Source organism: Labrus mixtus, chromosome 3, assembly GCF_963584025.1.
Source record: "Labrus mixtus chromosome 3, fLabMix1.1, whole genome shotgun sequence".
In the NCBI taxonomy this organism is placed as follows: domain Eukaryota; kingdom Metazoa; phylum Chordata; class Actinopteri; order Labriformes; family Labridae; genus Labrus; species Labrus mixtus.
Window position 1 is genome coordinate 25820692 of NC_083614.1, and position 23995 is coordinate 25844686.

At 41.4% G+C, this 23995-nt stretch overlaps 1 protein-coding gene across 2 annotated transcripts in view; it reads right to left on the reverse strand.

The window, feature by feature from the left end:
• The window catches only part of exoc2 (exocyst complex component 2), a 55061-nt gene that overhangs the window by 25354 nt on the left and 5712 nt on the right, over positions 1 to 23995 (reverse strand). For both annotated transcript variants that reach the window (XM_061034267.1, XM_061034265.1), the window contains exons 2-7: positions 17123 to 17283; positions 14532 to 14708; positions 12733 to 12859; positions 9987 to 10100; positions 8512 to 8636; positions 1853 to 1933 (exon numbers count right to left, since the gene is read on the reverse strand). In XM_061034267.1, coding sequence (XP_060890250.1) covers positions 1853 to 1933; positions 8512 to 8636; positions 9987 to 10100; positions 12733 to 12859; positions 14532 to 14708; positions 17123 to 17240 — 742 coding nt within the window. In that variant the 5' untranslated portion in view covers positions 17241 to 17283. The remainder of the gene's footprint in view (positions 1 to 1852; positions 1934 to 8511; positions 8637 to 9986; positions 10101 to 12732; positions 12860 to 14531; positions 14709 to 17122; positions 17284 to 23995) is intronic.

A 23995-nucleotide genomic window follows, 5' to 3' on the forward strand; every position in this document is an offset into this window, starting at 1 on the left:
CTCTCTTCTCTCTCTCTCTCTCTCTGACACAGCAGAGCAAGCTTTGAGAGGAAAGTGACAGCTATCTCTTTAGGCTGACAGCTTAGCGCAAGCTTCGCACGACTAGCCGGCTTCCTGGGTGGTCTCAGATGTGCCGTCAAACAGAAAGAAAAAAAAATCTCCTCATCAAAACAAAACCCCTCCCAACCCCAAAACAAATCCCTGAAGAAAAAATAGCATGGGACTGAACAGAGGAATACTTCACATTTTTTCACTAGACGGTCTGAGTTGTCGAGAAGCTAACGTTCTGACGCGTGATTGGCTGATTGGTGCTGTGTGTCTGACGCATGCTTCTTTGTGGGTGAACGGTGGCCTGGCCCCACTGGGTAACAAGCCAGCGAGTGTGGGCTGTGGGGATGAAAGCTATGTCCGGCTGGGGGGTTTATTTACTCTGGACTCCGGGAAAAGGACCCGCTTATTGACCCTCCATTAAAGGAGGCACATTATCATGTATGAGCTGAGGGGGTGGGAAAACGGGGACATACTGAAGGATAAGTGTGTGTTAACTGGTGGAGGGTGAAGCCGGACAGGAGGAGCATCCGTCTGCTTTCATTTTAACTTTTGTGTTGTCAGCTGTTTTGTTTTTTTACATACTTAACTCACAGCAGCTACATGTACAGTAAAGACAAAGAAACTGAGGAACTCATTTGTCCCGAAATATTTATTGGACTTTTTACTTCTTAGTGTCCCTCTTATGCTGATTGCTGGCTGTATGTATGTCAGGTTTTTTTTTTTTTTTACTGCTGACTGAAAAACAAATTGCCCTCTCACATGGATAAGATAGACAACCTTGACTTTGACCTTAAGACCTTGACTAATGTGTGACTGAATGATCTCAACTAAAGGTCCCTTAAAGTCCCCATGAAACAGAACTTCGATAGTATCTAACTGTTGTGACGTATTTCCAACTGAAACAGGAAAGAACCAATCCCAAGATAGAAGGCGGGACATAACGTTGGGATGAATTTGAGTGCAGAGTCCTGTCTGTTAAACTGCTGCAGGATAAAAGTCTACATAAATAGGGACAGCTTTCCGTATCTTCGATGTGGCTGGGTCAATAATGTAATCGTCTGGGAAGTGAAGGGCAAGAAATTCCTCGTCAAAACTTCAGTGAGTCAGTGCTAACTACCTAATATTAGCTAGTTAATGTTACCTAACAAGAATATCAGGATCACTTTCAGTCACTCTTGTGGGGCAGTAAAGTTAGTAAAGAGGCAGGAATATTTTGAAAAACTTAACACAATGGTTTATCGCACGATGAGACACAGTGGGGCATCAGTAAGCATTTATCCACAACCTCCTCTTCTCTGGGTTTTCATTCTCAGATTAAATTCTGTAGAAGTCCAACAACTCTGGCTTGTCTTCTCGTCCGGTTAGTTTGTCCACTTTAATAACAGCTGTCTTTCATTAAAATGTAAAAATTAGTAAAACAAGTAGATGGCAACTGAGACTGATAACTTCTCCACAGTGTGTAGCAGTAGAACGCCTTTCATGCCCGCCAGGTGAACATTTCCATGAGTGTGTGTGATCACTTGTTAATTGTATGAAGTGTTCACAGCTGTATGCCAAATGTACCCTTGAAGACTATAAGTCTTTATCCAGACATAGCTAGTCATGCACCTGATACGCATGTGATAGTCATTGAATTTAATGCAAGAAAAGACACATGAAATTGGGCCTTGACATGCAGAGAGCGTATAGATAGAATAATAATAATAGAAATAATATTGAATCTGCACAGCAGCGTAAGGGGGGCAATATATAAACACGATCTGCACTTCGTCTGCACTTTGTTTGATTAATTGTTGCTTACTGTTGAGGATGTTTTCCAGACGCTGGGTCATCGATCCCTCCACTCTCTCCGTCCCATCAGACTCCAGCCTCTGGTGGATCGCTGCAACACAAAAGTTTGTATTTATTTGTGTAATAAATGGTTAGGAGGGACAGAATACAGTGAAACAGACTCAATTAAAATCAGAGAAATAATAAATATTGGCAGGAAAAGAGCTGGAAACGGTCTGCTACGCTGTACGACAGGAACATTTTCAATTTCAGGAACTGAAGGTAAAACAATAAACAGGCCCTGCCCCCGTGGTTGATGGGAGATAACCTCACCGATCTCCACCCCCGCCTCCCCTTGTGCCTGTTCCCACGCAACATGACCCGACCTTGTTCCAGTGGTTACTGTACTGGATCAATTCACCTCAGCAGAGTCATTAACGGCAGCGCTCTGTGGTCCTGGGACATTTGGAGCCCTCTGACCCGGAGGTAATACCAATCTAAAATGTTTCAAGTCGAGGGTGGAGGGAGGAACCCTCTGATGGCTTGAAGCCATCACTTAGCATGTAGAGCTTTACTGTACACGGGAGAGAGAGGGAGATTAAAAACAAGGTGAGGGAGGGGGAGAAAACAGAGAGAAAGAGAGAGAGAGAAAGAGAGAGAGAGAGAGAGAGAGAGAGAGAGAGAGAGAGAGAGAGAGAGAGAGGCAGAGGCAGAGTGAGTGGTGTGGCTGCCCCGATGGATAAATAAATGGTGTGCAGTAGTGGGCAGCTGGGTGCTGAGAGCCGTGGTGTTGGTTTATTGACAGAGAGGAGGAGAGTTGGAGAAGGCTTAGGAGACCTTCTCATACATGGATGTGGAGCATTTCAAATATGTGACAAGCAGACATCTCAAGAATGAAGTTCAGAGACAGAGAGAGTGAGAAAGAATCTTTTCACTTCACTGCCTCCCTTGTCCGTCCAACATTTATAGAAACTATTTTAAAACAATATTTTAGTGGAGCATATTTCATACAGGGGTGATCATTTTGAAGTGCTTTACAATGAAGGGGAGAAACTGTAAAAAAAATCAAAAGAGGGGAGATCAAGTGTTTTTAAAGGTGTGGTTGAATAAATTGTAGTATAAAATGATAACAGAGAGTGAACCTCTTATGGCCTTTGGTCGGGTCTCAGTTTGTATTTCGAGGATCTAAAAGGCCGTGATGGATTATCAAACATTCAGTGATATTTGCAAATGTAAAGGTCTTTTAAATCAAACTTTAACGACACTAGGAGCCGGGGAAGGTCAGCTGATAAATTCTTTCATTCTCGTTCTAGTTAAAAGTAACTGATATTTGCTGTTAGCAGAGGTTGGAGACAGCGGAGGGAGTGGGAGGCAAAGTGAAGGGGGGAGAGTTCTGTAAATAAATATGTGGGTCCACTCTGACAGACAGAAGCCTCAAGGCAGAGACCGAGGTATTCCTAGAGCCCACTGTTCAAACATGCCACTGCCTAATCGGTTCGGACGTTGCAGGCCCTTTCCTGGACCTCGCACTACTCACTGAACGGCAGAAAACACTGCAGGAAAATACAGGTTGGGACGACGGAGAGCACAGGATGGAAGACACACACGCTGCAGATCTGGTTTACGTCTCCATGCTCACCCCCCCACCACTCCTGCCCTGCTGCCAGCTGTGTGTCCTCTGCATCTGTCACACACTGAAGTGCTCCTGACGTCACGGCTAACCTAAACATCAGGCCACAGTCCGGATAACACACGAAGCCAGGACCTGAGGAAGAGCCACAGCTCCCACTTCACTTCCTGGAACCGTCCAGGGAAAAAAAAAGAAATGAATAAGAATAAAAATACAGCGTCCCTGGATTCTAAAGCTGGATGATGTTTTGACTCCTGCCGGGGCTGGGGGCTCAGGGAATAGGCCCTGGGAATCTGGCATTTTTGGACCACGGTAGCTGTTCCGTTTCCTGCATCACTGGGAGACTTCCTTTTCACACAACAATGAAAAACCTCAAATTTCAACATTTTAGTAGAAACAACCCTGGACTCTCCGACAGTCTGTCAGTCCGGTCAATCAGCCAAGAGCAGCTCGAGCTCAAGAGACATGGTTCTATTTGTCGCCAACGAAAGAGAAAGAAAAAAAAGTCACAATCCCCTGAAAACCTTCCATTTCTTTCAGCGCTCTGTGGCGGTTCACATGGAGTGTTTACGGGACCACTAAGTTTCTCACTGCAAAAAAAATTCCTTTCTGCAAAACAAGTCAAATATTACATCAAACAAAATGTCTGCTAACACTGAGAGCAAACACTGACTCGATGAGTTTTCTGGAAACTGGCATAAAAATCAGGTCACTACAAAACGCAATCGGAGCCCCGAACAAGGACAGATGTTTTGATATACAACGTGAAACTGCACGTTAAACACAAAGGGGCTCGGAACAAAATGATTTAATTAAATGTCTATGAGCTGAAACTATGAATCAGTAAATTCGTTAATGAACCATGAATCTTTTTGGGGAAGTTTCAAGCACAAATGTCAAATTAAAATAATCTTTTATGGATTTTAAAAAGTGTCTTTTGCTGCTTTTTGTAACTTTGCGATTTTACTGTAATTCCAGGGTTCAAGTGTTGGTTGCAGAAATGTTGATTTGGTCCTGCTGTTACTTTTGAAGTCTTAATCAGTTAATACTGTTGACATGCAAATAGAACTGGAAATCTCAGATAATGGGTATACTTTGAAGCTATTATGAAATGAGATAAGTAACTCTCTGATGTGCGTTGCTTTGGATAAAAGCGTCTGCTAAATGAATTGTAGAATTGTAGAGATTTGTGTTTGTCGTTATTGCAATTTTTTCTTTGCAATGTGGGATGCCTCTGTTACATTTCTTCTCTTAATTTAAATGAGGTGCAACAACTTGTGCTGATAGAGATTTATGATTTAATACCTAAAAGACACAAATTAAAAATATTTTTACCACATCTTTTATTTTATTCAAATGTTTGTTTTGAAAGTTAGGCAGTGTGCGGGGGTTCACCTTTAAGTTTTGGACAGACACATCGCTCTCCTACGCATCTGTCTTATTAAATGGAAATAGTAATTGTTGTTCCACGCATCCCCTAGCAATCTGGGGGACCTAACAATGTGTATTTCTATTCACATTAGCATGAAGAAGATCCATTACTTTGGCGCTTAAAGCTTCGTTGGCAGACACTGTGAGACTGAGACTGAGAGAGAGTGAGTGGGGAATGACATGCGGGAAAGGAGCCACAATTTGAATATGGCCGCCAACTCTCGAGAACCTCAGCCTCTGTACATTATTCAGGAGCACTAACCATTAGGCTGCTGGCGCCCCAAAAATCTTTGAAGGTTATAAAACTTGATCATGCACTTTTGATCCGCCCTTCATGAATACAACCTGAGCACTGCTGGCCTTCAAAGCTCTCAGTCTTATTCTCGATTATCCAGAAGTCATCTTTATTTATCTGACTAACCCCATCAGCATATTTAACAGATGTGTGGTTTGCAGATGCAGAAGCCTAAACTGTGCACAGAGTTCATTTAAATGAGATCTAGGACTTTAGTTTTTCTGTTTATGCCGGAGATGGTCAGCTGCACAGGTGAGCAGTCTGAGAAGAAAAGAACAAAGGAGGGAAGGACAAACTGCCTCGGATATTAAAGCCAGAGTCCAGCTGTTTTCTGTAAATATTTTCTATCTGCCTCATTTCTTTTCCCAGAATTGGCTTCTTTTCTTTGTTTCCACCTTGCTGGCAGCAGGACGCTCGCATTATGAAATAACTCCAGACGTCTATTATGGTCATCAATAAAAATCTCACATGCAAGCAAAAGTGAAAATAAACAGTCGAGGAGACAGAAATGACTTGATGGTGATTGAGAGGGCTGGGAGCACTACAACAACTTCTCACACATCAAATTCTGAACAAGGAAAGCACACAAGTATTTTTTTTGTGTTGCTAATTTCTTTTACACATTCACGTCTACATTTTAGGTAAGAGTCATTTGGAATGACTAGGAACAACAGGGAACATGCCAAACGCTGCTGGGAGACAAAGAAAGGATTCACAGTCGCTCGGACAGCTGTGCTAACGAGGCCTGGCAGTGAGCTGCTGCAGAGCCTTCCCGAGCTGGCTCCACCGCCGAGAGCGTGCAGGCTGGTATGTCGGTTTGGCTGACCGTGCATAGTATACAGAATATCTCCACTAAAGCTATCAATTCTGAAACACCACTTCACTTTTTTTTATGACTGAGAGCTAAATATTGGCAGAGAGAGGATGTTTGAGTGCTGTAATGAGTCAGGGAGAGAAGGAATAAGACAGGAAGTAAAAGTAATTCTTCAAATATTACAGGGTTCTTTTTCTTCTTCGGGGAATCACGTTTGAAAAATGGGAGTTAAATGATATTCAAGGTGAAGACATTCACACATTTACAACTCTCTGAATAAAGACGAGCAGGCTCATTGGTCACAGAGTGATGCTGTGTCTCAGTTTGGATTAGCCCACTGAATGTTCCCTTACATGTAGCTAACTCCTTCTGCTCGATGCTGCAGGTGGATAATGTTGAGAATAGTTTTTAAAGCTTTCATATTGAACACGTATGCCTCATGTAGATGTGTCTGTAATAGGGTCATCATATCCTCTATATGCTGTGATGTTTTGTTTGTCTAATCTGTATACACACAATTTATTGCCTGTCTCTTGGCCAAAAGAGAGCGAAGTACCCTCCCTCCTCTTCCTGAATTTTTCGTTTGTTTGATAAAGTGTGTTTTTAGGCAGTTTTCTGAGGACAAACTGTGGGGTTGTATTGTACACAATGTGCAGTGCCTGCAGGAAAATTCTGATTTGCTTTACAAACAAATTTGATTTGACAAGAACAGCCGCCTGTTGTTGGAAATGGGGGTGATAATCCGCCACTACTAGTGTTGTAGTCAAGACCAGACTAACCCAGACCAAGACATACCTGAGACCAGAGTGCTACGAGACTGAGACAAGACCAAGACATGAAGGGATTGAGAACAAGTCAAGACCAAGAAAGACCAAGGCAGGGCGAGAAAAGACCAAGAGACATCACTGAAAAATCATCAACCTGTGTTCAGTGGGTGGGTAACACCGGGAAGGTTTCTGGTCTTAACCGGAGGATAAAAATCAAACTACAAATGAATTGAAGTAATTGGTTCTTTTAGAAGGAGGCGTTTCTTTCTAATCAAAGTAATGACGTGGAAAAATAGCCGATCAGTGGTGGACTTGACAGGTCTTGATTTAAAATCCTGTGTCCGCCCAGCCTGAGACCAAGACAAGACAGAGTTAAAATGCTTTAGATTCCGAGACCAGACCAAAACTTTCAAAAAGTGGTGACACCTTTATTAAGGGAAACAGGAGCTGTTCCTATTATATTTAAAATATTAGTATTACTATTGGAAATCTGTTGCAGAGCATTTGTCATGCAACAAAGCTGTCGAGGTAAAAATCTTTGAAAATCACAACAAATCTTCCAAATGTTCATGTTGACAATCCTCCAAATAAGACAACAGGAGACCACTTCACTACTCTTGCTTGGTTGATGATCATTGAGATATTGACTAATTGTTTCTTTGCTTTGTCAGCGTTCCCTGTTTAATTCAACAGGTTTCTTTTTCTCTAAAATCTTTGTAAGCACTCATGAAGAGTAATCGGACATATACAGTAAATCCCATCCTGTCCCACCGGTCATAAAAGCAGCATGAAGTCCTCTTGGCTCACAGGTCAATCGAGTCCATCTATGCTGCATCGCTTCCTCCATCTGTACATTTCCCATTGGGGCAGCGGGCACACAGTAGGCACGCTCAGTCTGAACGTGAGAATGACTGTGTATTGTTCACGTTGGTCATATTGGGTCTGTTATCGGCACTATCAGTCCTAATACTCTGGCCTGCATTGTGTTGGGCTGCTCCGTTTATTTAGATTCAGCCACTAACAATGAAAACATCGCCTCTCTCCCAACCGGGGCACAAACATTCAGAAAGCAATAATAATAATGATGGAGGCAGAAAAGTGTACGTATAAATAGTAAGGGGAAGTAACTGAGCGGCTACGGCGGGAGGAGAGAGTAAACAGACAAAAGTATGAATGATGAAGCAAACAATTGATTTGGAGTACCTGGCAGAGCGACAGCAGTCCGTCTCTGCTACCTTGAAATCTTTCTGGCATTTAAAGGATGATTGTGAGTGAGTGCGTGTGTGTGTGTGTGTGTGTGTGTGTGTGTGTGTGTGTGTGTGTGTGTGTGTGTGTGTGTGTGTGTGTGTCAGTGACTAAGTACAAGTGTGAGCGTGTGTCCACTTCGAGGCTCCAGGGAGACTCAAGTGAGGCCGTGTGTGACAGGTGAGAGCTGATCTCATTTTGATGAAGGAGAATTAGCCGTGTTGAGGTTGGCCGGTGTAGCTGCAGCAGAGAGCAGAGGGTTTTCACACGGCCGCCAAATGAGCCTCTTTAATCAACCGCTGCAAAAACCGCATTTTGAGGAAGGGGGAGCAAAAATTCCCAAGACACGACTAAACTTGCACACTTTCCAGAAAAATCAAGAGTTCTTTTCTGAGCAGAGATGGAGAGTGATGATTGGGAAGTTTTCGTATTAATTGTAGACCATTTGGTGCTGTTTCACATCGCATTAAAAGAAAAAAAAAAAAAAAAAAGTGTTAATCCCTCTCACCTGCCAGAGCGTCCTGGGCCTCAAAGAAGGTACTGAGGCCTCCTTTCACGTAGGCCAGACTCCCCTCGTTCTTCTTCGTAGCCTGCTTCTTCAGATTACTGGATGCAAACTTCAGCTGCTCAAAACTGAGGAAACAAAAACATAAAAAGTTCACTCCGTTAAATCAGGTGTGCAATTTGTTATTCTGTCATTGACCAAGAAATGTAATATATACAGTCCAACTTCTGATGTCAAACAGGGAGAGGCAACAAATGGTTGGCATTTTGATTTAATGACAATTCACAGATTATTAACGGGGGCGGCAGTAGCTCAGTCTGTAGGGACTTGGGTTGGAACCGGAGGGTCGCCGGTTCAAGACCAATAATACGGAAGTTGGTCTGGTAGCTGGAGAGGTGCCAGGTCACTTCCCGAGTACCGCCAAGGTGCCCTTCAGCAAGGCACCGAACCCTGCACCTGTATGCATTTTGCTTGGATGTGCACACACTAGGTTTTTTTCTCGTTGATCTATTTTTCACCCTTGATTTAAGTCAGTTTGTTTTTCATTTATCTCCTAAACTTGAGCAGAGACCAGTTCTCCTGAGCTCTCCTGACAAATCTATTTTCTCCCTCAATAATCTGATTTCATGAATCTTAAGATGACTGCATTTATACAAATTAATTAATGATTAAAATTACTTTCCTGTTTTTTTAAGACACATGTGCACCTACAATCCCGCCTCTAAGAAACACAATCACACACACGCGTTCTGGGCTGATGTGCGTACGTGTGTCAGCCTCCTGAGTGAGGTTTCCTCCGCAGGAAGAAACAGCCACCCAGCGAGGTCCAAACAGAGGCCCCTGGTCATGCTGGATCCTGGGGGTCTGGGTTACTGGAAGGCTAAGCACGGGGGGAGAGGAAGCCAGGAGAGTCCAAAATAACTCTCCTCTGCCCTGACATGACAGTCAACTGGGCTCAGGGCTTCTGGGTCAGCCGCCGGCCTCGTCTACAAACTGAGCAGTTCCTGAAGCACGAGACGATCAAGGAAAATACATAACTTAGAAACTACATCCTCAACATGGACGTATTTTTGGTCTTTTAACTGAGTCCTAATCATCTCCTCATCTGTTGTATGAGTGTATCCTGAACAATGCAGGTCCTGTAAAGCTGAAAAATAACCTTGACAAACAAGTACGAGCTTCTAGCACAATGAAAACAACCTTCCATATATTTCACTTTTTGTTTGTTGAGGTGCCAGAGGGAGTTATCGCAGACCTGAGCTTTGCACCTGCACCACCCTGTAGACCTCCTGTCTCATGTGTCACTTCTCTAGTAAAAAAAAAAAAAAAAAAAGATGCAACCGCAACTTCTCATGCATCTACAGTAATTAAAAACTTGCTCTGCTTTCTCAAGAGCTTGTGTTAAAGGGTCGGATGTCACTGTCAATCGTCCATTTTGAGGAATGATCACTAGAGATATTTGATGTCTAAGGAGTTACCTGGATCCTGCATGGTTCTCTATGAGGTACCAGGTGGCAGAGAAGTTCTCACTGGTGAAGTCTCCGCTCATTCCGGGAAATGTCAGCTCCATGTCTTTCTGAGGGAATTTACCTCTGGGAGAAGGAAGATAAACAAACATTAACACAGAAAAAAAAAAAGTAGAAAAACACGACTACAAACGGCAATGACTCTAAAATAAATTAAAAAATAATGTATACGTTCGTTTGAGATACTTTATGAGAGAGGAGGCTCTGCTTGGTGGCACAATATTTACTACCAACATTTTCCAGCAGGGGGCAGTGTGCAGCCAAAAGTAGCCAGGCTGAGAGAGCTTGGCGTGGGAAGTGCAGTGTGTGACGCCTGGGTTCCCCTGGAGGACCCAGCACTCATTAGGGAAGCTTGATCTCTACTAATGACCCGTGGCCTACACAAACCGAACCCCCCCCCCCACCTCCACCACCCACTATGCAGCTACACACACACACACACACACACACACACACACACACGTATATGTATATATAAACATAGAAAAACCAACACACCGGCAGTACAGTATTATAGAATAAGAACTGGGATAAATAAAATAGACACAACATATAAACAGACACAAACGGACTATATCAGGAGTGCACTCACAAAAGCAGTAGCCTGTAGTAGTACGCTCTTCAACATTCAACATTTAATTCAACATTTCTAGACTTGTAGAAATGGTCCAATTTGACACCATGTATCACCAGAGTAATGGTGTATGATTCATCTTCAATTCTGAGTAAAAAACACAAATTGTTTTTGGAAAAATACATTTACTGTGTGCTGCATATTATTTCTGCAGGTGAGTGTAGAGGTTACACTAACATAGGTCACACTTTCTGCAAGTGTTTTCAAACCTTGTCGTCATGACGACTAAGAAGTTACCACATATAGACGCTCACAGAGGACAATCCTCTAACAGCTCTTCTTTATTTTATGCCTTAATTTAGAGATGGGACAGTAGATAGAGTAAGACATCTGGGAGGGAGAGAGAGAGAGTGAGGAATGACGAACCACAGGACAGATTTGAACCCGGGCCGCTTGCTTGGGGAACCAGAGCCTCCGTATATGGGGCGCTCACACTAACAACTACGCTCCCGGTGCCACTGCAATGTCACATTTAACGACAATTAAGATCTCTATGCACCTACTCAAGATTTGTTAGGATAAAAGCAAATGAGGGTATCTAGGGGGTGGGGCAATCCTCGAGTTAAAAGCATCATTACTTTGCTCCTGTTAGTCACAGTCTCTTGTATATGTTCAGTTTGCAGAAAACACAAAGAAGAACGGTTATTACCCTTTGTTATTCAAGACGTGTGGGTGTTACATGATAGATTTTTTTAAAAGAAAACGGTATGAAAAATACTGGGTGAGATATTAAGGGTGTGTAGACTTTTATTCCACAATCAATGCATTTTGAAAGTGAGGTGTTAGAAATCAGGCCTTGATTTCCAGATCAATCAATGACCCCAGTTTGTACCTCAGTCTCACATGCTTTTTGCCAGGTGTATTAATAATGTAAGAAATGTTGCTTGATATGACAAATGTAAAAAGTAAGACAGTTTCCTCTCCAGTCCTCAGTCGCTCCACCTCTCAATGTTGTGCCTTCATTGAGCATTCAACATTATGAACTCTGAAGACCCTGCAGCAAATGTAAGTATAATCTGGTTAAAGGTTTTTGCACTTCCTAGATTATCATTATTAGCATACAAGGGGAGATACAGTGTTTGCATGAAGTTCCGAGTGAGGGGAGAATCTAACACATGTTGCATAAGATAGACCTTGTTCTGTAAAATTTTCACCCACAGTTCTCTTTTATTCTCTCTCTTTTATTTTAAACATACTTTTAAATTTGGAGGGAAAACATGTGGTCTAATACCCTTGACTGACTTAAACTGGGTGATACGTTGTGTTTTTGTAGCACACTTGTGTTTTTTTCAGCTGGCTAAGCCGGCAGCTCAAACGTTACACCTTGTAGTTCAGAAATCAATAGTTACATCTGTGTTTCAAACGTTTCCATCTCTACTTCCTCATTACTTAGGAACATCACGATGCAATGTGCACAGGAGTGATGCTACACTTACAAAATGCTTCTCGGATCAGAAGCTCAAAGGGGTGTTTTATTTTGAAAAACCTTCCATTATCACGTCAACATATAACTAAAGTGTTTTCATATATGAGGTTAAAGATTATTGTGCAGACTGGATGTTTAGAGCGACCCTGGCAGACCAGTGAATGGTACGGCCTGTTTTTATGGGGGTCTCATCTCTGGCCACAAGCGGTCACTTGCCCCCGGCCCCTCTTAAGCAAACAAACACTCAGCTAGAAATGCCAGAACCTGACAACACAAACTATATATTACAACTTCTGCACTCCCTGCCAGGCGCGTGGGAGGCAGCACCACGCCGCCCGCTCCGAGGCAGCAACAAAAACATGTGTGTGGGACACAGCTTTGGCTCTTTCCAATAACCCTCTCTACCGTCGTCCTCTCTGTTTTATACACAATTATTGTGTTTCCACTCCCCGTGAGCGGCGGTTAAAGGCTGCCCAGCCATTGCTGTGTTGGCAAAATATTTCAAACGCCTGCATATGGGGAGAGTTTGTTTCTGTTTTGGGGATGTAAACCATGACTCAATGAGAAGAGTGTGTGTGTTTATGGCGGTGTGATTGTGCTGAGCGACTCGTGTGTATTCGGGTGTTCTCGGCCCGTACTTGTCTATGTCGATGCCCAGTGGATTGCTGGGTCTCAGGGAGAGCGGGGAGATGCCTTTGTTGCGGTCAGTCCTCATGTCGTAGTAGTTCATCTCGTCCACCCACACTGCAGACTGGTCCAGGATACCTGCAGGAACGGAAGGGACAGCAGAAGCATGACACGCGTCACTACACTTAGATACACATCAGATGTGCACTTGCACCCTCTGACATCAACTAATGAATTCATGCTGCATGACAACCTATTTATTCATATTCAAACATGTTCCTCTGTACGGTTACAAAACTGGTGCAAATTCTGTCTAATCGGCGCTCTCTGTTCTGTACATATGGAACCTATTTATAGGCTGTATATATAAAGCGGACGTAGCCTCTTGGAGGCCAACAAAGAAGGAAACTTTAACCTGCATCTCTTTCAAAATTCATGTCATGAAGTTTATTAAAAAATACTCTCCTTCCCGCTTGTTTTATTACCTCTGTGAAACACTAGTTTATAAGTCTTCTTCAATGCAGCGTGATGTTTTCATTTTGTAAAGTAAAGTCCCATTTAGAGGGAAATAAAGAAGTACGTAGGGTCTGCTGTTCAGTGTGGCTACCTTTTGATGTTGTTACCGTGACGACCTGTCAGTGAGGATAGATGTTTAGAGATGCGAACCCACTAGAGCAAGCTATCCCAACCTTGGGGTCGTCTTGGATTGTATTTATTGATAAATAATAAATATATTGTATAATAAAAATGTATTGAACACAGGCTACTGCGGGCCGTAGCTAAGGCAACAACAAGAAACTTGCAGAGTCTCAGTCTGTCTGAATTTCATTGTGCAGAAATGTAATCTCAGCCTTTCTTCCTCTGTCCACAATAATACACACCAAAAAGCCTTAATGTGGTCAGAGATGAATGTTTACTGGCAACACAGTAGAAAATCTCCCACATGATTGGAGACAAATTAATTTGAGCAAAAAGCTGTTGTGTGTTTTGGATGTCTGGGTGTTGGTACCACTACACTCGAGGGGTTCAAATCTTGAGTCTACAAACAAAAAGTGAAGTCCTGGTGGCTGCGTCCACTTCTTATATTTCGTTAATAGCTGGTGCAAAACATCCCTGTGTGTTTATCAGATCCCACAAAGGGGTCTATCAGTCAGCTTTTTTTGTTTGGTTCTCAAAGTTGTGAAAATTATTTTGCTTTTGAGTAATTTTTTGTTTCTTCTATTTCAATGTTTGTTTGTTCTGAAGTTGTAGAGCGAAGAGATCTACCCTCAGGAGGGATTTCTCCTTGCTCTTCTTATTTCCACATCCTTTTCTTTAAAGCATCATCGTTGTTTTGTTTTTTAAATTCTCTTCACTTTAAGCAGACTAAACCAAGAGTTTATAGGACACAGGACTATTACAGATTCTTTTTGGATAGATGAATGATTTGGTGCTGAAAGGACAATTATCAGCAGCTCTTTGAGAATCAAATCATTGGATTTTTTGTCACTGCTTCTGAAAGAAAGCAAAACAAGATATCACACCAAGAAGCTCCCGTTTGAAGGATTTATTAAGTGACTGTGACTTCCTCAGACTGTGACTTATGAAGCCTGTTTTCACTCTTAACTCTTAACATTTGAGGAACCCCTGTTTGTGTCTGTTTTGTGTCACTGTCAAAAGGGTGTATTTGAGTTGTTGGTTTGAAATAAACAAACACTATGAAGATTCATTTCTGTTCAGTCTTTGCGGTGTCAGAAAATAAAGTGAAATTGCATTTTTGTAAATAATTTGTAAAATTTGTGAAATAAATGTTTCCTCCAAATCCTCTTACCAATCCTCTCCGGTCTGATCAGCTTGAAAGAGACCGTGGAGGTGCCGAGACCTCCGGACTTGGTGGTGACGATGATTTCTCCCTTGTCGTCTTTGGCAGGCCCCACGCGGCACACTATCTTACTGGCTGACATCCACTCGGCTGTCAGCAGGCAGTTGTGGCCGCATATCGACAGAGCTGAGACGGGAAGAGAGAGAGAGAAGGGGGGGGGGGGGGGGGGGGGGTGAGCGATACAGGCAAACAGTGACAGCATAAATAAACAAAATGTAGCACCGACACACACTCGGAACAATCTAAAACAAGAGGCGCTCACTCGCACAGAATAGGCGTCTATCAGCGGGTTTAGTCAGACTGTCAGCAGGGGTTAAAGCTCAAGTTGGGGTCAGGATGGGTGTGGGTGGCCTTGACCTTGCTTCCTCTCACTCAGCTCCTTTAAGCTAACGGGTGTCACTTCAGTGCTAAGTGGACCATTACTGGCACAATGTGTACATCTGTCGTCCTCTTTAAAACTCATTGGACACTCGAGGACAGACGCAGGGATTACTCAGACGTTTCCAGCAGAGGGGGATTCTAAAAAAAAAAGCTTCACGTGTGTGTAGTCAAACATCCTCAAAGGCTGTGAAAGCTGATCAACAAATAGCCCATAAAAGCGTGAATAATATGCCCATTAGAGTCCCATTTCCTGCCTCTGTTCTCTGCTGCCCACTTTGTTTGAATACATAAGCACTTGCACACATTTGTGCATATCTAATTGTCTAATAACAGGCCCCAGGGACATTCATGGTCAGAAATAGAGCTGCATTACTGGCCTAACATCGCAGGCCAAGCGTGGAGTGGTGTGTGAGTCCTCTGGACCACCCCCCCCCACCCACCACCACCACCACCACCACCACCACCCCTCCCCAAGTTTCCCCTTACCTCCCCTTTAAACTAGAGAAGTACGGAAGAGGAGAAATTGGCAAACATGAGGGGAAATATAGGCAAAGTGTGACGTTCAAACACATAATGAGAACAAGGTGGATGCTCTTTAAAATCATGACGACACGTTAATAAAACGTCTTTGTTTTGTTGTTGTTGATGAACTCTTGATTTTCTCAAACAAGGCATTCAGAAATCTAAATATTTACTTCAACTACAGGTCATGTTTTGTGTCTGATCCGTTTCCGCTTGTGGCCCTGATGAACGCCACAAGCCGAAATGCGTCGCTCTGATTTGTGGTCAAGTGTTGCTGGAGCATTTTGATCTGTCCTAGCCTTTCACTCTTCATGCACCTTGATAGATGGTAAAGTTGTGCCAGGAAATCCAGCTCTACAGAGGGAGCTGGACAAACTTCAGCTGAAGTAGAAAATGTGAATGTGACACAGTAGGAGAATAATAACCTGTTTTTATTAGCAGAAGATTTGTGTTCATATTTTCTACTCTAACTGTAAAGAGGCTGATGTGGTTAACAAGACAGAGGGATTTTTTTGATTTATGTCAAACCTTTAAAGAGCACTTGAAACTTTACAAGCCAAAAAACAAAAGATGTTTTTATGCTAAGATTGCAAAATTAGGGGCACTGATAGCTTCCTGGTTATGTCACACTGCCTCTGTTTGGAGGCTGAATTCCCTGTCGCCGACCTCGGCTCTTTGCTGCATGTCATCCCCCCACTCTCTCTCCTCCCAACGCTTCCTGTCTCTCTTCAAGCTGTCCTCTCTAATTAAAGTCAAAAAGGCCAAAAATAATTTCATAATAAGAGATTGCAAAATTAAATAAATAAATTTTAAAAAAATCACATTTATTTGCTTTGAGTAGCTTGAAACTTTAGTAAAAAAAATGTTTTAAGAACTTTAAGAAATAAAGCACTGATGATGAGCAGTTTAGATATATTAAGTGAAATGTGGCTGCTGTAAAAACATTTTTAAATGTTTCTTTTATTTTCCTGTTGAATTTAGAAATTGTATTTTTTACTCAATTGTCCTAAAAGTGAAACATAAATAGTCAAAAAGTGATGAAATTATTATTAATGTGGACAACATTCAGGCGTCGTCCTGTCCACTTACATATCATATAAACAATAATAAACTCCACACCAGCCTGTTTTAAACAGCGGGCTGCTGTGGTTTGATGACGGATGACTTCATGAAATCAGTTAATACACTTATAAGTTACTAAAATCCTCGACAAACCGCAGCGAAACTAACACCAAAGAGACACTTTTACTCCTTTTTTAATGCCCCTCTTCTCAAGACAATCGTCGAGATATAAACAACAACAAATGAAGAGGTTTTTAATTAGTTAAATCAAATAAATGTTAATTAAAATGTGATTATGTCTTATTTATGTGTGGGTCAATCAGCAGCACGTGTGTAAATAAATGTCTACATTATGTTTATTTATCTTCTAATGTTCATTCAATCTTGACTTCTCATTCAGAAACAAGAGAGTCACATGAAATTATAATGAAGAGGTTTGTACAGGATGATTACGGGGGTCTTCATTCCTGCTGAGAATTTTGTGAAGCAGAAATTCATTTTAGAAAATCAAACAAACACAGAAGAGACACATTCTTTCCAGGACAGAGTGGCTCGTGTGAGGTTGAAAGTATTACCGATGAGGTCGGTCGAGCCCGTGCCCAGGTTCTCTCCACGGATGGTGACCTTGGTCCAGGCCGCGCCCTCCTTGGGCGAGATGCCCGTGACCAGCGGGGGCTGACGGGAACGAGACATGGTGGCCCGAGGCAGACAGGAACTCACGCTCAATCAGCAGCTCCTGGGCATGGAAACAGACACACACATGAGGACATGGTGAGTAACTAAACAGGGTAAAAAAAAGTTCAGTTCACACCATCGTCAACATGTAATGACACTTTAGGTGCTAAAACAAGGGTTCCCAAAGCGGGGGTCGGTCCATCCCTGGGGGTCACAAGACACTTAGAGGGGGTTTCAAGATTTTACCCATTATTGTGAAAATATATATTTTAAAAAAGTAATTCAAGAGATGACTTGTGTTCTCCTTCTCAGGTTTTTTTTTTTTTTTTTTTTTTTTTTTTTATACAATAAATGACTAAAATAATATGACAGTGTTTAGACTGGATAAATGTTACACCACCTCCAGGGACAGTGGGGGTCCCCAGTTCCTATCACCTTATTTTGGGGGTCACCCCTGCGCTAAAATAATCAGAGCTGCAAAAAAAAGAAAAGGAAACAGAGAAAGGCACATTGCAATCTGTTTGATATCATGATGTAATATGTTTTACCTTCAAGGAGAAAGATCCTACCTTTAAATAATTTACAAATATGATTAATGATTTTCTTACAGACTATTTGAAGGCCAGTGTGTCTCTGAAGGACGACAGCATTTCATCACAATGTTGATTTGTGTTTCCCTGTCTTAATTTTCATCGTGCAATAAGCCACATTAAGATTCTGATCATACATGAAAAGTTATTTATTGTTAAGTTAATTCATGAAATTATTTTTAAATAATCCACCTTTTCTTTTTGTTCTAAAAGCTGAAGGATAAGGATGAAAAAAAGTATTTTAAATAACACCGAACCGTACAGGAAGTGAACAACTGATGATTTGAAAAGGGGAAATAAAATTATTAACATTGAAGCACAAACTTTTCGTAATAAGACACTTTATTATTTTTTTAAGGTCACAAGCTGTTTGTGTTTTTTTCCTGTGAAAAAGTTTGGATATCAATGTTTTTAATATTGACCCGGGACGACAGAGAGCAGGCAGAATAGGCTGGCAGCTCGCGTTCATTTCCCACCCTGTAGGTCTCCCAAACAATGTATGCACTGCAGCAGTTATCTCTGAGATAATAGGAAAAATAGAGAAGGCAGCCAAGAACGAAGGAGCAGACAGAGAGCAGGGAGGAAAGGAAGAATGTAAACCTCACAGCGAAGGATAAATAAACCTGGCCTCCCCAATCATTCCACATAAGCCCACACAATGCAGCGCAGATTACGGTACCAACGAAGGAGCACCCATGCAAATCAGTTCATGTTGGGGCTGAGCGGAGGACGAGGGGGGAAAAGACTCCAAATGAAAATATGAAAGGATGTATTTCAGCAGCACAGATGTTTGCTAATAAATTACTGCCAGCTCTCCAAAAGGGCCGACCAATCCAGACACTCTTCAGCGGGGCTTCCGCCCTTTTGCTCCGCAGCCAAAACACGTTCTGCACAAACAATGCAACGAGTTCACACGGACCGGACCTGAGACGAGTTCAGGGTGGTCAGCCTTCTGCACAGTTACACAGACGCTAATAAGGTGTAGGTGTACAAGTGAGGGGAAGACGGCTTCCAAGAGCCAAAAGGGCGACGATATGAAAGGAAATCAAACCTGACAGAGCACTACGCTGATTAGTCAACTTGAGAAAGAGACTTTCCTGTAGGAGGAAAATCAACTCATGCATTAGCAACTGCAGGCATCTAAACCAGGGCGGACATTTAATACCCTTATATTTATCAAGTAATCTTATTCTAAATGACTAAATCTAGAGATTATTTGTCTATTAAGTGGCTAAAAATGTGCAAATTCAAACACCATTTTCCCAGAGATAAATCTTTAAAGCTGCAGAAGTGTGACTAGTTGCTAAAAATCAAACACACTCAAGGAAAGAATCAGACAAAAACAGAAGAAAAAACTAACAAACTTCACGTTTAACAAGCTAAGAAAAATGTGTTTGGCCCTTTGAATGATTAACTACTTAAACAATAGTTGATCCTTTCCCTACTTTGGGGTCAAGAAAACCCCCGGGATGTGCAAGCGGAGTCACATGACAATTTCTGCAACATCAAGATAAGATTGATTGATTCATATCCGACATTTAAAAACTTCATGACATACAGTATGTTGCCAAATTCCTATGTATTGTAATTTCTTAATTAAGCACATTTTCAGTTACATTTTCTGAATAGTGTTCCACGACATGTTGAGATCCCCTTTATGTATTTAAAAATGTTAAAGCATGCAGCAGATTAAAACATTTTAAACGATCTCATTAGATAAATATCAGGGAATTAGATTTTTTTTTTGAGCTGTCCTTTATTTTAATCAAAGAAAGTTCATAAAACAGTCCTAAATAGAGATGCACTGATTCAATTTGTAAGGCTACACAATATATATATATATATATATATACATATATATATATATATATATATATATATATATATATAAATGCATACAATTAAAGAATATTCCAAAGATATGTATCTGAACTTTGTGCTGGCTAAACTGAAGTGTAAGAATTGAACTTTTGATCAGATGGTGGGAGGTGTCTCATCTCATCTGACCGTCGTCATGGAGACGATTTGAGGACACTTCTTTGCAGTCTTCAAAGTGCGAGTTGAGGATGTTTAAAAGGCCCAACGATCTTTCCTGATCGGCATTGTCAGTCTGATATCTGTATGTAAATTACATCAATATGGGACACTATGCTGTTATTACATCAGATCCGTCCCATCCCATCATAGTCATAAAACTAAACATTAAATCAGTCGTTCATCAATCAATTCATTAAGTTTCTTAAGTACCGATGCTTAAACATTTTAGACACAAAACATGGTTTGGATTTCATCACTGAGGATTTTCTCCTTTGTTGCACATTTTGGGTTTTCTCTTAGTTTGTCTGGCTAAAGAAGATTATTTTCTTACATTTCAAACAGATACCTGCTGATTAATTTCTTTCTCTATAATAAAAAAAATATTAATCAGTTGCAACCTCTATTTCATAAGACTGCATACCACAAAGTATTCTGCAGAGTTGCATACATTAACCCCTCTAGATTCAGGCAGCAGCCGAACGTACAAACATTCATATCTCACACTATAATGAGTTCATGCTACACCTGTACAATCTCATGCAACTTTTCTTCAGTAAAGACTCACTTAAGTTTTTATTTATGCTTTTTATTTTAACACTATTTTATCGCTGATTTCATGCTGGTCTTTTATTGGACTGTTTGTACTGAGAGGTATATCATGTGGCACAAAACAGAGTAAGAGTTCAGGTTCTTGCGACCTTTCTCGGGATACTTTTCTCCTGCAGGGTTTCCCCCCCGTTGCCCTGACATCGCAGAGTTAACGAGAAAACTCAGATGGGATTTACCTCATGTTGATGCTGCCGCCCCATGCTTGTCAGAGGAAATGGAGGGGCTACGGATCTGACATGCAGAAGATAAGAGGTTAACAGGCCTAAAACAAGAGCTCGGTATATCCTTCATCAATCCCATATGTTTAGAGTGGGAGGGCGAGGGGGCAGAGGACTGGGATCTCTATTTTGTGCAATTCTGATTCCTCTTCCAGGACTGTTTCAAGCCCCCCCGCCTCCCTCCCTTCCCTTGTCTTAGAAATACACGTGCACAAACACACAGACAGCCCACACATACACACACACTTACACACACATATATACACGCTGGGCAGAATGACAGCTCAGCTAGGTTTGCGTGCGAGGGGCCCGAGCTGGTGTTGTGTGGTCTGTGTGTATGCGAGTATGTGGATGGATCTGCGGAGAGGTCTGGGCAGTGTGTGTGTATATACATGTGTGTGTATGTGTGTGTGTGTGGTCTGGGTGTGTGGTCTCTGGCGCGGGCCTGGGGAGAGCCTGCTGACGGCTAGGATGAGAAAAGAGCCGCTGTGTTTACTTTACTCTGGGGGCTGTGCATGGACACGGGAACACTGCCCAGACCCCGCTCTGTAACACCAGTGCACGCGCACACACACACACATACACACACACACACACACATACAGCAAGTCACGCAGAAACGAAAGGGGGGACTCTTGCACAAGTCTCATGTCACACACCATCACAACTACGCTGTAAACTTGGTAATAGAAACTATAACTCTATACAGACTAACTGATTTTTTTCCTGTAAGTAGCGAAAGAGGAAAACAAAAGAAGATGTTTTAAATCTCCAACTGGAAACTTCTGAGGTAGGCATCAACCTCTAGGGGGCGTCAGAGGGCCCCCCCACAAAAAAAAAATTAAGCCGACTTTATTCCAACATGTGTCAAGTCATGTCGTACTGTAAAGGCTGAATCTAATCAATGACAACACACAACTAGATGTAGCCCCTTTTCTCTCGCTTGATTCTCCTCCAGCCGTGATGCCGTACAGCCCCCCACCCACCCCTCCCTACCCCAGCCTCTCTCTGTGGTAACAGGGCTAAAGAGGCAGGTTTGTTTTCCTTGGAGGCTGACTAACAAACAGCAGGTTTGGCTCTGACCTGTGTGGTAGCGATGAGGAAGTCTGAGGGCTCTGGATCCTCTTCCAGCCCTGCTAATAAAGTGGCAACCCCTACCTTGGCACCGCGCTGGAGCATACGTGGACACAAAGGAAAGACTTCTCATTTAAAACTCTAAACAAATCTTTATGCCACATGAAACCGTTTCATTTCCACATGCCGCGGTGTGCCCCAAATATGCTGTGTTCAAGGGGTCGAGGCTAGATGGCAGCGCTGGATTTCTTTTTCAAACCAAAAGGGAGACAAAGTTCAGTCCCTCTCGTCTCTTTGGTGACCAGATTCAAGTAGATATTTGAAAAAACATTTTCTTAGCTTTCCTCTGTGGCTGAAGTTAATATCAGGGTTTAAAGAATAACACTGAAAAATAAGTTCTTTATAATCACAGAAGAAGAACTATTCACGCTTGTGAAACTGTACGCTCTAAAAAAAGTGTTTCCTGTATTCAGGGGTATTCAGTCTGACATCATGGCTGTCGTTTTTCTTCAAGCATGCCCTGATCAGCCAATCACATTTATTTATTTATGTATGTTTATTTAATTCATCGCCCAAACAATCCAATTAAATACAAACATAAAAATCTCAAATCTTGAATGAAAAGGAGCAGAGAGAAAGAATAATCTTATTTAATTTGCCACTCTTCCACATGACATTCATTAACAAAAAACATAATTCATGTAAGATTTTATCGTCTCAAACTGTTTCTAAGTTGTAAAGAATCAGATGGTTACGTTTTTGCTGCAACTAAATATAAAACAGTTGGTCAGTGCTTTCATGAAATGTACTTTTTAATTACGTTGTAGGACTAACTGAGATGAAGATATTTTGAAGGACATGTTCGAATATTTTCAATAAATTAAAATATCAGAACTGTCCAAGTCTATCCATCTACAGTAAAAATCACAGACTATATGCACTTTTAATCACACAACTTTCTGCACGTTTATAGATTTATTTATATTTATTTTATTTATATAGTAATTTTTTTCACTTTCAGGAAACTATCCTGAGACTATCCTGAGAGTGACACACCATGGGGACTTTCATTTTTCTGTCTCCGCCATGGCACCTAATCCGACGCAGGAGCAAAAAAGGTTCCTCTAAACAGGGATTTAGAAACTAAAATAGTGCATAGTCCTTGCAGTGAGGAATCAATAGAAATTGGGGAGAGCTCTTTAAAGTTCCTAGATTGATTGATTGAATTTATTTTGGTGTCATGCACACAAAGTGCCCAACCCTCATGGGTTTATAAGACACCAGAGATTCAGTTGTAGTGGTTTACTTCAACATTTCATAACATTCAATTGCAGGCTTCTGTCACTGTTCAGTCTTAAACAGTGTGTTCTGTTCAGTCAGGCTTTACAAATAAAATCTGATACAACAAAGGTTCCTTTTTTATACATCTCAAGTTTTGCATAATCATCTAGCTAAACGAAAGCAGCGTAAATTGATGACCTAAAGCTATGAAAAAGTTCCTGCAGTCCAAACGCCTTTAGTTTGTATTGCGCAGAAATATTCTTAAGAACAAGATGCGGTTCTTGTGAAAGTCACTTTATTCCATTTTCTATCAGGGAAAATACTGAAGGTGATTTCTCAAACATTTGATAGAATAGAATAGATAGAATAGATGTTTATTGCCTTTTGCACAGGTACAGGACAGTACAGGTACATTGGAATTCTTGTGCGTTTCTCCCTGAGTCAGCTTCTACAAAAAAAAGTTAAAATTATATATAAAATAGACTAGCATTATAAGAAAAAAAGAGTAGAAAAGTACAAATAAAAGTAAAAATAAACAAGTTGTAGTAAAAGCTAAGTGATTTAAAATAAACTGTACAGAAGTTATACACTGTATTAGAGCAAAGATATAATACAAAAAAATAACAAAGGGGAACACTGTACAATGAAATGAAAATATAAATATGTTTTCAAATACAGATACAAAGAGAAGTTACCAATGATAGTCCTTTTTAGAGTCTTTTATCATTTGAGTCCAAGACAAATTTCCCCAAGGGGACAATAAAGTGTATTATATCGTCGTATTTTAAAAATAAACAAGTGTCTTTGTGTCATGACCTCGGCTCTTCCTCTGTCAAGAAAGTATTCAGGGATTCTTTTAAATATATTTATTTAAGTTATTTATTTAAAATAGGGACAGTGCACGTTGATGAACATAAACATGTAAATATGCCAGATTGTAATTTCCATCTGTAGTCCCTCGGCA